This window comes from Artemia franciscana, chromosome 5, assembly GCF_032884065.1.
Source record: "Artemia franciscana chromosome 5, ASM3288406v1, whole genome shotgun sequence".
Taxonomy (NCBI): Eukaryota; Metazoa; Arthropoda; class Branchiopoda; order Anostraca; family Artemiidae; genus Artemia; species Artemia franciscana.
In genome coordinates, this window is record NC_088867.1 from 38,142,292 (window position 1) to 38,157,027 (window position 14,736).

The 14,736-nt window shown below is 34.3% G+C and overlaps 1 protein-coding gene across 5 annotated transcripts in view; it reads right to left on the reverse strand.

Annotated features, from left to right (window-relative positions):
* LOC136027371 (calmodulin-binding transcription activator 1-like) overlaps positions 1–7,674 on the reverse strand; it is a 286,895-nt gene extending 279,221 nt beyond the window's left edge. For 2 of the 5 annotated variants that reach the window (XM_065704557.1, XM_065704554.1), the window contains exons 1-2: positions 7,632–7,674; positions 1,494–1,629 (exon numbers count right to left, since the gene is read on the reverse strand). In XM_065704557.1, coding sequence (XP_065560629.1) covers positions 1,494–1,593 — 100 coding nt within the window. In that variant the 5' untranslated portion in view covers positions 1,594–1,629; positions 7,632–7,674. Of the gene's footprint in view, positions 1–1,493; positions 1,630–7,500; positions 7,521–7,556 lie in introns of those variants that run through there. The other 3 variants (XM_065704556.1, XM_065704552.1, XM_065704555.1) reach the window with 2 other exon arrangements.
* Between the last annotated feature and the right edge of the window lie 7,062 nt (positions 7,675–14,736).

Genomic DNA, 14,736 nt, shown 5'->3' on the forward strand with positions numbered 1-14,736 from the left:
AGATTTATTGCAGCAACATTAGCCCATTTCAAAGGAGGACGACAAAGTTTCAATTTGAGCACTGCTGAAATAAGAGAATTTCATGGAAGGTTAAAAATTTGCACTAAAATTCCGATAGTGACCTTTAGGATTTATTATCAAAGAGTCTTATTTGATAGTTCAGACCAGTCCAGTGCTAAAGCTAATACATTCAATTCCATTATTTTAACAAGTGATGTTTCACTGACAACAAGAGTATGTGTGCTCATAAATACTGTGAAGTTAGATATGTTGGTCGGGGTCAAAAATTGAAATCTTTGGTAAGACAGTTGTAAGAATCATTCAGGATTTCTATCGATTTTTGCTGTCAAAGTTTGGTTTCTGAGCCAAAATACCATTGGATTTAGCATGGGCTTTGATTTTAATTTGCTCATATAGCTTCATGTTCATCTAACTAGAAAGGAAAAACTTCTTTTGAAAAGAAGACTTTATTAGAAGGACAAGGAGTGATGTCAATTTGCAAAAATATAAGAAGGGGCAGTTTTTTTCTTTCAATCTTTTCAGAGAAAATGCAAAATGGTATCTTTTAATAAAAATACCAGAAAACGCTTTTTTTGAATCTAGGAGGAGGGGCAAAGGACCTTGGAGGGAATATGGCACCCACATTCTCTAATTGAATCCCCAGGGGCCAAAAGTGGGACCACTCAATTCTAATTTTCAACCATCAATCCTCTAAGCATACCTCCTTGCTTATATTTTGTTGTGAAAGAGCAATCCTATTGCTAATATAATTGATATAAGCCTACTAGCACCCACGCCCATTACAAAGATTTTTAACCAATTCAAATTTTCATGTTTGGTCTCAGGGTCTTTGAGTAAACTCATAAATATTAAAGAAAGATAAGAAAAATAAAAAATAACCACTAAGATCCAACAAAAAAGCTTCAAACCCCAAAAAAAAGGTTTGAAACTGTTAACCTCCCAGGTACAGTCCTTACTACTACCCCTTCAGGTTTTCACCCCCCTCAATGCTCTAGAAGCCCCTAAATGATCTTTGGCAATTTCTGTATGTTTGAAAGCCTAGTCTTTGGATAAAGCCTCTTTTCTTCTTTTGAGACAGTAAAGGATTTTCCTGATAATTAGTTTACCTTAAAGCTCAAGTAAAATGTTACAATTGTAGCAACAATCAAAACACTGTACATTGCCATTTGCAAACTAAAATATAGTTTCTAGAATATAATATATCTCGTTTCCATTTGAAAACTAGAGTACATTTCTTGTATAGAGAACAAACACTTATTCTGTCTTCATAGGATGATTTGAATGTCAACACAGGGTTGGCACTAATAGATTAACAATTTTGCAGTATTGATGCAATTTACAATCAAATGCAAAATTTCATACCAAATAAACAAAGCTTTGATTCAACCTAGACTTATTCAGACATTACATATTGTTATTTTTCATGAGCAAATAAATTATTAGGCAACTATAATCTGTTTAAGGAACCTTACCATCATTATTTTCTTCACTATCATTATTTGGTTCTTCAAATTCTTTTTCTTCATCAGCTGAAACATCATTTCTGGACTCATCAGCTTTTTCTCTATCCATTAGATTCAAAAGCAGACTTTTTTAAATTTTCATATTCTGAAAAAAAGATGAGTGTAAAAAAGGTTATTTTCCCTCTTTTTTAGAGAGGGGACACTCCAACACTGGGATTGAGCAAGGGAGCAAAGCCACAGAAAGTTATTTGTCATTTCAAACTGATTATTCCCTTTTAATATTCCTCATTTTTATCATAGACAGCGCCTATCATAGAATAGCGCTGCCTAAGTAAAGAGCAATGTGGGCATAATGTATTTTTTTGTAAGTTATGCCCTGGGGGAATATAAGGTATATATAGAAAGGTTGATCATATAAACATCAAAAAGGCTCACTGGATTAGTAATCAGAAGTTCTAGTGACATTTTTCAGAGTGATCCAAAGGTGGATACCCCCCAACCCCCCCCCCCACACACACACACACACCTTGTATTTTCCCAAAATGCATTTCATAGAAATTTTGGGATGGCCATTTGTTGTCTTGAAAACTTCGAAAAGAGCTCATTTGATTAGAAATTGAAAGGGCTAGTGTCGTTTTAAATAGTCAAAAGTGATTGAAGGGCAACTAACCCCCCTGCCACACCTCAGATTTCTCCAAAAACATCCAATTAAGTCTTTGAAGATGAACCCCCCCATCCCTCAGGGCAATGGTTGTAAGTTATACACTGGGGGCCTATAAGGTATATATAGAAAGGTTGATTGTATAACCTTTGAAGGGATTAATAATCAAAAATTCTAGCGCAATTTTTAAGATTCAGAGTATCATCACTTCCAGACAAATTTTACTTCAATCATATTATTTGTTTCAACTCCTCAAGATTAATTTCAGCAATGCTCATATTTACACACAACCCTCTTTCATCTTTGAAAGGTTCAACAATTTTACTGCTACCATTATATGAAATTTTACTTACTGATTTGCTTATTTTTAAAAAATACCAAAAACATTGGAAATTTCCTTACTTTCAACAACTATTCTATCATCAACTTCTAGGCTAGCTGGATTTTCATTTTTCTTGCCACTATTTAATAATTCGTTAATAGTTTTCCACATATCTTTTGTGTTCCCTTTATTGTTTCAAAATTTCATCACACAATATTTTTGAACACAAAATCTGCAAAGCCAATTAGTTTCATTATAAAGTCTATAAACTTATCAAATGCAGTGGATGAACTTTCATATTCGTCATATAACTCTTACCACAAAAGAACCCTCAGTTCTTACCTAAATTTATCAATATTCTGTTTTTTCAGTAGCCTTTTCTTTATCCTCTTTATTTTTGGCTTTTGTCTGTGTAGGAAGGAAGTCACTGCCCCCACAGGAAAATGAATTGCAGACTCATTAATTATTACATCAGCATAAGAAGTAGCAAGTAGACAAGATTGAACAAATATGTTATCAATTAATGTTGCTGAATGTTGAGTAATGTGTGTTGGGATTCCTACTAAAGGATATAGATCATAACTTACCATAAGGGTAAAAAAAAAACTCTAAATTATCATTATTCAAACATAAAGGATCAAAATTAAAGTCACGCATAAAAATAAACTCAGAAGCACTCAACTTGATCTCATCCAAAACTTGACCAAAACCAAGTGCAAACTCTTCCCATGGGTACTTGGTGGCTTATATGCCTCACTTATCAAAATCTTATTCCTGCCAATTTCCAAATCATGATTAAGAGTTTTGACCTTACCTTCTATCCAAGTGAGTCAAATGTGTAGAATTTGACAATGCTTTTGTCTATAAAGAAACTTAAACAATAAGAAAGTGTTGGTTCCCAAAGTGAATTATCCTTTCAAAGGATAGATAAATCTTCTAAAACTTTTTGTGCCATACGTTTTAGCTTTATTTTGATGATTGTTTACCAAGATTTGTTTTCTTCTTCAAATTTTATTTTATTTCAGCACCCACTACTGCCAAAAATTACAGAAGTTCATATGGAAGTATCTTCAACAAAACTGGATTTGTGGTTTTTTTCTAAGCTTTTAAGATACTTTTGGTATGTAAATTCCTCTTTTTCCTGTTCTTTACCATTTTTCAACAAAACTAAAGAAAAAAAACTCAAATGTAGAAACCTTATTTTCCAAGGGAGGAGGGTATTTACCAAAGGTATTTTCCATGGAGGAGGGGCTGGGGTATTTTCTGTAGTAGTTATTTCCAGGGGTGTATTTTCTGAAAGAAGTATTTTTCAGGGGAGGGGGTAAATGCCTAGAAGCCTTCCTTATTTAGCCATTTTTTGGAACCTCTGCTATAACAGAAGGAATTATTTTGCCTTGCTCAAATTAGCAAAACCTAGATTAGTTTATAAGGCTTCAATCTAATTTGGCCATCTCTCTCCAGCCAGGTTCCCTCCTTTTATTAAATGGATAAATTTAGAAAATAATCTTGTCCCCTATCTTGTTGCCTTGGCCCTTGTTCTGTCTTCCTGTCTCTCAGTTTATTTCTATTTTAAGATTGCTACAAGCTTTTAGTAATCCCCTCAAAAATAAAATTGAAGGACCTGGATTTCCTAGGAATACTATCAATAGTATTTAACATGTTTCTTCCTGTATTTATATTATAAGCTTCACACTAACCAAAAAACCAGCCTTCAAAGCTGAAAATAAAAGATCCTTAAACTTGGCTACCTGATTGTTTACTATAGACAATGCAATTCTGATTAGGTCTAACTAAAACCTTAAATCAGCCTAGATATAACTGATAGTTATTTGCTCTTAAAAGTTATATTAATGGTGCCAAGAGTTTGCAAATGGGTGCTGCTTTTTTTAGTCTGGCCTATCTTGTCATCAACTTTATAATTATAGGTTGTCAGCACAGAAGTATATTTTACTTTTTAAGAGGTTTGATGTATCATCAGTGATGTCATTGGGGGGGGGGGGGGCAAGGGCACAGTTGCCAACAATGCCTAATGGATAGGATAATAATTCTAACTTTATTTTTCAAATACTTTCAAGTTATAAATATGATCACTATTTAAATGTGAGGAATATGTCATGATATAAATTTACATAATTGGTGGTAATACTTTTACTTATCCTGTTTCTTTATTTAGACAGTGCTATTGCAGTGCCTATGATTTGATTTCTGCTTTATGTGGCCTGCTGTTATCAATGCTATTTATTAATATAAACTGGGGAACCAAAAAAAATCAATTTAATAAGAAATCATAGAGAATATTTCAATAAATCACAAATATTAAAAGTTTAATTCAACAGATTAAATCTTAGAGCCAAAACCAATTCAAAATTAGAAGCAAATGAATAGTGCAACATCTGGGGCTATAGGAATAGTGCTTGGTTCAATTGTGAGATTGAGCATCCTATGCTGGGTGTAGGGGTTGGGGAAAGTGGAGCGGTGATCAGCATAAGAGGTGAATCTGGCTGAAAAAGCCAGTTGTATAAAACATTCACTTTTGTCCACACTTAAAGAGATAGTTTGTAAAAATTAATATTTTTTATTCTTGAATCAACATCCATCCTGCAAATGGTGAGAGCCTGCAACAACATAGTCTGCAGGTAGGGTTGGGATGTGTATGGTAATCATGTGCTTTGAAGACAGAAGAAAATTGGTGGCTCAGGGCATATTCAGCTTTTTAAAGAAATGAGTATTTTCATCCTCTGTATCTTGGTTGGTAATGTATGCATAAGAACATCTATGCTGTTTGCTCTCTGTTGCTGTGGAGTAGTCTCTTAGATGACACTAATCAATGCAAGACTGCTGAATGATTCAAGAAGGGTATCTATCATGACTGGGCAAAATGCAGTATGAAAGCTAACCTGGGATACTGCCAAACTTTAATGAAGTCAACACCTCAGCTAAATTCTCTATAGGAGATTCAACACTAACTTATCCCACTGGACATATTTTAAGGTAGCCTAATAAAAGAGAAAACTTAAGCAATTGCTACCTCTAGGCTGGGTGTGCAATAGAGATTTTTTTTCCAAAACAGGGACCTTAGTGTACTTTGTGGAAATTATCAAAGACATATGATTCATAATGCTGATCCCATTGAATGTGAAAAGAAAAAGAGGAATCATAGAGAAAATAAATTTTTCACAGTAAGAAAGAACTGAGCAGTGATTTATCCTAGTTTTATACATAATAATTCTATAATGAGAATGCTAGATGGAAACATGTGGTCTTACCTTGGGGCAGGTGTAGATATGAGAGCTGGAAAACACCCACACAAAATTCTAAGAAGTGATAGGGCTTGCAACTAGACCTAATGAAAACAATATTAAAAACACAAAATTAAGATAAAATGTCTTCTGTAAAAACTTGATAGGTATCAAGCTGTCATAGCCTATTCTATAGGCTATGCAATCTTCCCAACCCCATGATATTTTCTTAAGCTTTGGATTCATTCCTAAAAGGTTCCCTTCTCATAACTCAACTTTTTCTCAGGATTTCAAGAACCCCTAAAATAGAATTGTACTAACATTGGCTACTGTAAACCATTTAATAGTACAGCTTCTATTTTATTAGTAGGCTTGTTTTATTTTAGAAGTGGTCACCCACTAGACTGATACAGTACTTATTCATGAAGAGAGTAAGCAGCCTCCTGTCAAGTTTTGCATTATTTTGTGCACTAGTAAATTGTCTATTGAATAAGTTGGCAAAATTCTAGTTAATTGACTTCTTGCTATCTCAGAAATTGTTTGGGTTAGGAAAATGAAACTTTCAGGGATGAATCTATAGACTAAAGTATGCCCTGGGAAGGTATTTCGAATCAACTACCTCTAGTCCTTCTCTTCATAGGGGGGGGGGGGGCCTGACCTTTAAAAATATGTGTGCTATACATCACAGTTCTTCACATTTAATGACACTAACAGGACCTGTTATCACCCACATAAATTGTACCCCTCACTTTCAAAAAGGAAAATAGTCCAATATTCATTTTACAGCAGGGTGTGGAAGTCATGGAATGACCTTCCACCTAAAACATTTCTAACAGATGACATAAACAGATTCAAAACAAAACTAGCAGAAACAAATTTTCAAAGTAAATCGTTTTTAAATAATTTATAGTATTATTTGGCAATGTTTGTTGTAGTTGTTATTTTCATTGATTTGTATGTGTGTATTGTGATGTCAGTATTGTCATAACTTCTATTTATTATGTTTATTGTGACAAGCTTGAAAGTTTACCGTATTTAGTAGGCTAGGCTATTAATAAATAAATAAATAAAAGTGAAATCTTGCAAAATAGATCTTCTGCTTGAATGAAGTACAACAAAATTGTTATCAGCTTCACAACTTTGCTCAATCCCAATTTATAAGGTTTTAAAGATATGCAAATACATTTCCTAAATTTTGAAAAAAAAACATTGATATGACTCAGAATTCTACTCAAATAACAGGAATTGCATTTTCAGAACTAAATGCAGAGGAAAAGTAACTGGTCACTGAAAATTAGGGTAAAATGTTGTTTTGTCAAAATATAAATAGGTATAGGCCTATCATGTAGGCAAATTTCAGGGCCCTCTTGAGGGAGGAGGAGTGGAGATGGGTACTTTAAGATACCTTCTCAAAGACATACTTTAGCCTTTAGGCCTATCCCTGGAAGTTTCATTTACCTAACCTAAACCCTTTCCATGATAGCATGAAGTCAATTAACTAGAATTTTACCAATAAGTTAAATAAATGACCTACAAATAAAGTGAAAATGCCAACTGATACTTTTTTATGCTCTTTCTGAATAGATTAGGCTTTAATTATTGTTTTTGATGCACATAAAATTTTAGACCTTAATATATTTAGAAAGAGCATAAAAAGGCTTCAAGTGGTACATTCACTTTATTCATAGGTATTACTTAATATTTATCTATGCACTTTATTCTCAACAACAGTTGCAGAGCTAGCATTGCCTAGGCTACTCATGGTTGTTTTTGCTACTCAGGGAACATACCCACCATTGTACTGTCTTTAGAAGGCATCAGATAGGCCTGTATTCACTTAACTTACTAACCTAGGGTTAAACAAAGCTTTAACTTAAGACTGATAGTTTAGTTCCTAAACAGTTTCATCTCAGAAAAGGTTCAACCTTTTTTATCTTCTACTTCAATTCAAAGATAACTCACCGAAGTAACAGTGTTACCAGTATCAACTAGGCAATGTCATAGACCGAAAAAGTTTATAATGGTCCAAACCACAGACAAAACGTATTTAATACAGACGTCCAACTCAAATGATTTTAATTTAACAAGGACCTGAAAAACCATAATTTACTGCTGATCCAAAAAACTTAATCCGTATTGCTGAAGACTCCTCCAAATTCTGGAAGTAGAGCAAGTCTACAAAATCCCAGAGAGCTAGTGTGCCTTAAAAAAAAGTGGGTTGTATATTTCGCAAGGGAGTTCATTGCCCCCCAAAAAAACATTTGAGAAGTTTTTTTTTTAAAACAGCTTGACCTTGTTCTTTCAAATAAGACAAAATCTTTCCTAGTTTTTTTTCCAAGTGCTTTTCAGTATTTGATTCCGAAATTAAAGAAAAATCTTCCTTTGGTGTTGATTTTATTTCAGCAAGGCACCTGCAACTTGCGGGTTCTTTAGACAAGCAATTTTGTATCGGACGAATAACTCCCATCCTTAAAAATGGCAAAAAAGACGCTTAGCTATGCAGCTCTCATCGCCCCATTACCATCTCATCCACTACTTTCAAGCTCTTTGAGCCTTCTTTGATAAGAGATATTGAAGAAAATTATTCCCCCTCTCCACGTCAGTTTGGGTACCAGCAAAGCTTTGATACAGGGCATGCTCTCTTTATTCATGCTCACTACTATTCAACTATAAAATGAATAGAAATTCAACAAGTCTAGCCGGCTCTGAGGGTTTTTTTTTACTAGCAGCCTTACTTACCGGGGCTTCGTATGCCTCCCTGGCTTCAAACGTTTCGAATCTAAGTAGAGTTCTTCGTTCTCACAGTTCCTCACTTACTTGTCCTTGCTCCTATTTGGTATTTCCTTAATTGTGGAAAAAAAGCAAGTTCATCTCCTTTACTTTAAATTTACGAAGTATCTAATAAAACTTTCCACTTGCACAAGTCATTCTGTTCAGCAAAGAAAGTATCATTTAGTCTACCCAGCTGGAGTTATTGAGAAGTGTATTTGTGATTTCACTACCGATTGTCATAAATCTTCCCATCTTTCGTCATTTCTGTTTGTCGCTTGTTTATATTTGTCAAAGTGTGTTTTTATTTCTGTTGTCTCTTTTTTTTGTTTTTTCTTTTTTTTTTTATTTTCACTCAGTGATGGGTATCAATAACTATCATCAATAAAATGATAATGGTGTGATGATTACCTACTAATTAGGTGCTTTTCCTCGTCTACCCTCAGTTCCTCAGGCCTCTAGCATGAACAAGTATCATCATATATAGCATCATATTATATTTGGTATGGGTGCTCGATATGCACCAGTAAATTTATAAAAAGCTACAAAAGGATTCTTACTGGTCTTGCTTACTTAAGTCCCGTTCATCAGAGAGGACACATTGGGGCCACTTTTTTCGAGGTCCTATAAACCAGTGCTTGATGTGCTACTCTTTTAAGTGCAGTTCCAGATATCTGGATGATATACCGCCGGTCAAAGTTATAAATCCAACTCTTATAAGGTCTTCGTCATTATCTGCGCACTTTAATAGTCTGAAACTTTCAGAAACTTTTTCGAAAAGGAGGGGGAAGGATAGGCCAAGGTGACTTCAGAATTTCTGTAGAGAGGAGGGGTAAAGGGCTAACGATTTGTCTCTGGTCCATCAAAATGTTTTTTCACTCTAATCTCTTATGGGACTTATAATGTATACACACTGAAAAAATGACAACACTCTAGGTTTTGTCACAAAATTGTTTTAAAGCATTTTAGATCTTATAAATTTTGTCGACGAGGGATAGGGGGCCATTTACTATAGGGGGTAATTTACTTTTCTGACGTTCAACACAATGAGCATTTTTGTACATGATGACCTAAAACAGTTGTAAGGACAAAAATAAATTACCCCCTATAGTAAATGGCCCCCTATCCCTTGTCGACAAAATTTATGACACCTAAAATGCTTTAAAAAAAATTGTGTTGGTCAGCTCGGTACTTACATCCTTGTGTACTAACGTCTAGACAAAGGCATATTGGGCTGAATTTAAGCTTACAGGAAACGTTCAAGGAGAGTGAAGGGCCAAGTGGATCTCAAACTTTGACTTGTGAGACGAAAAAATAGCCCATCTACAAAACTATAGGAGAGACATAGGAGTGAAGCTGAAACTTTCAGAAACTTTTTCAGAAAGGGAGGGGAAAGATAAGCCAAGGTGACTTCAGATTTTTGTAGAGAGGAGGGGTTACGATTCAAAGATGATATGCCTAAAATAGTTGGAGCACTTAGAATTGTGTCTTCATGGCGTGACAGTTTTTCATTCACAAAAGCAAATTGCTTGCTTTGCGCAATTTTTACCTGTGACTTTATCATTACTGTATGATGTTTGAGTGATATAACTGACACAAATATTGTACTAAGCAGATTACTTCAGACGGAAATATTACATTTGTTTTTAGTCACAGAAAACAATCTAAGAATGGCAAAAAACAAACTTATCTATCAAAAAACCCCACTGTCTCACAAGACGACTAATATAATTTTCACCTTTATTGGAAAAGAGCTGTTTATATTCCAGCACTAGATGACACTATTTCTGATATGGCCGACAGATTTTTCAATGCTTCAATGACATGTGGCTCACTAAATGTGTTCCTCCTTCAAAATTTTGATTTCGCACCTGATCTTTAAACTTTTAAATGTAAGACTGAGCCAACATGTCACAAATTCTCATCTTCAAGTTACCCCACTCGATTAAATTGCCTCATCGATCTTAGATTTAATGAGGTAACTCATCGATTACATCATCGATCAAATTACCCCAGTATTATGTAGAAAATACCAAATATAATATTTTATCTAGAGGGTGAGGAGCAGCTTTTTTTTTAGAGTGGGGTGGTTTTTATAACTTGCTATTTTTTGCATCAATATTTTTCCATCATTTTAATTTCAATAGATTTATTAGAACTTTAACCCCCGAGAGATTTTAGATTAAATTTATGACCATTTCCCCTACCAAAAAGCGGATGAAGATTTGCTATATGTTTTCCAGAGAAATTTCCAGAAGACTGTTCTGAGAACCCGGCTTACTGACCATATTTCAGACAGTAGGATGTTCAAAAGGGTGGTTCAATCCCACTTTTTAGGGCTATAATAAGAGAAAGGTTGAGATGGCTAGGGCATGCTCTGCGGATGAAGGGTGACAGATTGCCCAAGATTGTCCTTTTTGGCCAATCGTCTAGGGATAAACAGAAACCAGGTCGTCCACCGTTGGGGTAAGGGGATGTCACAAAGAAAGATTTAAAGGTAATGGGATCTTCCTGGGAGGTTGTGAAGAGGGATGCTTTGAGTAGACTGGGATGGAGCAGGTGAGTGCTTAGCTGTGTTGTCCTCAGGTGGTTTGGTTTTGCGGTGAGTTGTTATTAGCAGTATTTCCACAACCTACCTACGACATATAATTGTTGAGGTTCATTTTAAATTACTGGTAATTCTTTGTTTGCATGTTTATCGGAGAAACCTATTATATACCCCCTGCTAAATAAAATCCTTGATCCACCCATGGTCAGAAATCCAATTGAGAAGGTTAACAGAGAATTGTAGACGAATAGATAAAATGGCTGGAAACTCAAAATGCTATATTACAAAAAAAAATTCGAAAACAGTAAAATCTTACATTTTGCATAAAAACCTTAACCAATTAAGCAATATATTATTCATGAAAGTCATTAGGCTGTGGAACAAAAGACCTTTAAATTATGTCGGTTTTCCTCCATGTTTCTTAGGAAGAAACAAATTAGTCAATCATACTGAGCTTTAGACTATCCAGAGAGAAGTCCTTATTTCTTAAAGTTATTTTATTTTGCATTTATTTTTGCATGTAAACATGCAAGACCAGATATTTTATGGTTTATCCTGGAACTTCTCTGTTAGCTTAGGAGGGAAGTATAAGTGTTTTCAGTCTGTTAGACGAGACACACTCGAGAATCACGCTATGTAAGATCTGACAGAAACCGGTTTGCCTCCCTGGGATTGGTTATGATATGCTTATTTTGAATGAGAAAAACTACGATGTATGTACTTTTTTTATTAAGTATTGGATATATAGTGGTGGTTCGGGCTTAAGTATTTAATATAATGTATTCTGCATGGCCTGCTTTCCATAATTCTCCGTTATAGTTTTCATAATTTTGTTCGTAAAGTATTATAATATCATCATATTTTGGTATACTTCATTAGGATTAACTAAACTTCACTTATTGGATGTGTTCTGTTTTTGTTCTCGACGTCTTTAAAGGGGTTTATTAAGCTCATTATTTCCAGGCAGATGGGCAGAATCTCAAATCTTTGGAAGTACTTTACATGTGAAAGAGCATAATATTACAGTGATTCCGCAATCCCCGTCTATCTTTTACCGTTCCTCGTTCTTTCGATCTGTTCATCACTTCTCATATTTGCTAAAATCAATTTACTTCGCATTATTACATTTATCAATATCAGGTAAGAATTATTTGTAGCTATGATTTTAGCTATGAATTCAGAGAAAACTCTTGTCCTAGTATACTACGATTTATTAGATCATCACTGCGTCATAGAAAGATAAAGCTACCGCCAATGATCCATTGCGTTTAAACCCTTGGAAAATACCCCACCGCAAAAAATCCCCTCTCTCCCCTGCGGAAAATACCCCCCCACACATAAAATGATTTTTTAAAGTTTCTTTCAGACAAAGCTACAAGTTTAAACCTTTTTCATACTGCTTGGGGTGCCGGGACTCAGACCTACGTCCAATCTTGACTTGGGGGATGAGCATGTGGAAAAATTGTAAGGGTTTAGTCTCCAATCAGTTTAAAATTCTGAGCACTATGTGCGCCTTTTGTACTGCAATCCCCTTCCGGTAAAGTAACAATGTACACCAAGAGAAATCCTTTGTAGCCGTGCTATGAAAGAGTGTAACTGCATTAGTTTAATAACGACTTGGGAGATTGATTCATATTTTTCAAGAGATATTGGCCAGCAAAGTGGACCTTAAACTTTGAATTGAGTAGAGATAAATCTAAAAAACTATGCATCCGAATCCTCAAAATTATATATCTGTGATACTTTTGGAATGAAAAATGGGAAAAATTACGATAAGCCATGTCAAAGAGGAAAAAATTCGAGCCATGAAAAACCAATGGAAAAAAGGAAATCCAGATAGTGAAACATATACCAGCTAGTCACAAATAATGAGTTTTTGGGAACTGACTACGATTCTGCTTTCATAATCATTTTTTGAGGAATAAATCAGCGTCGATTTTGGTTCTCAGTCATGAGTTTGTTAGGTTTTTATAAGTTGCATTCATTTCTCGAATAGAATGAAAAAAAAATAGAATTGCATTAAAGTCATGAGAGCAATAGTATAAGTTTAGAGCTAAAAACCAAAAACTAGCAGCCCTTTTCATCAAGCAGTCTACATTTGCTTATAAACCCTAGCCAAGCATTATTTTCGCATAAATAACGATCTGGTAGCTTTCTACTAGTCACAGATAATGGAAATGGATATAAACATCGGAAAGCTAAGTCAGCTTTGCTTTCCAGCGAACACATTATGCTCTATAGTCGCCCAGTTCACCAAACCACCGTATATGTATTATCTCGCGAACGATGGGGCAATCGAGTAAATGCTTTTAGGTAGTATTTGAGCAGATCAAAGGGAATTCATTTATTTTGTCTAGCTAAAGAGATTTTGGGGAAAACACATTACCTCATAAATAGTTTTTTACTCACAAAAGGACTGGTGTTTTTTATGTTTTTCATCATTCCAAATTAAAATATTTGGGACGAATAGAAACGGGCCCTAATTTTATGTCTCAAATCAGCTAGAAAATGGTATTATTTTCAATGATTCAAATTTTTGCTTTTATCGTTGGCATGATAGCAAATAAAAAAAAGGTATTCAAAATTCAAATCTTTTTCAATCAATCACAAATGCAACTTTAATATTTAAATTGCTTTAACGGGGCGAAAGCTTCATTTTTGTTTGTCGTTTCTTAGGCTAATTTTAAGTTTGACTTGACTATTCATTTTAATCTACCCTCGTTCCAGGTTTCATTTATTAACTTATAACATCTTATGGATGTTTTCAATATTATCTATGGCTTGATTTCATCCCAATTTGTTTAGAAATTGCTTCTTACTTTACTTGGAAAATGTTTTTTTAATCAATAAGTAAGAGCTTCAATGAAAATACTGGCACCGTAATTATTCATGAGATTTCAAACATGGATTGATATGAATCTGCATTGATTGACAATACTCCATATTATTTCTGGGGAAGTTAAAAGTTCTCGAAAATTAATAGGGGTTAAGTCACGATAAATAAATAAACCATAGTTGATTATTCAGTGGTTAAATATACATGAATAGTGAAAATGGTAAAAATGTCTTTGAAGCAGAGACTTCAGTTGATTTAACCATTGAAGGGGTTGAATTCAAACTGGCCTACAATGAAAAAATCCAAAAAAGTAAATCTTGAAGGAATAACTTCAATTGTTTTAATAATTAAATTGCTTTTCGATGGTGGCAGTGACTTTTAAAGGGATTAAAAATAAAAATAAAGTTTTTTATACTGCAGTCAAAATTCGAATTCATAAAAATTTGCTGCAACGATAGCTTTAAATCGATTAAGTGAGCGTATTACGATGGTCTCAGTTGGATCTACTTCCAATTTATTTTGGATCCCCGGGAATGATAATTTGTTTTGACTATTGGATTATTTTCAGTTGACGAATCATTGAACATTTCGGCTAATTAAATAGCCCAAGCTACGAAATGGTATGTGTGGTAACTATAACCATTGTTTTTTCAAACTGTTGTTGTTGTTGTTTGGGGTTTGACACGTTCGACCAATAGGTCATATGCGTTCGTATCACTTGATTTATCTGTGGCTTCTATATATTTATACTAAATTCAGATTTTAAAAACTGAACTTGGATTTTGTGAGATTTCTATTTCTTCATGGTGATACTTTGACATTCACTTCCATTAGACCAAGGAATTTCGCTAGCCTGACCACTTCACACACAAAATAA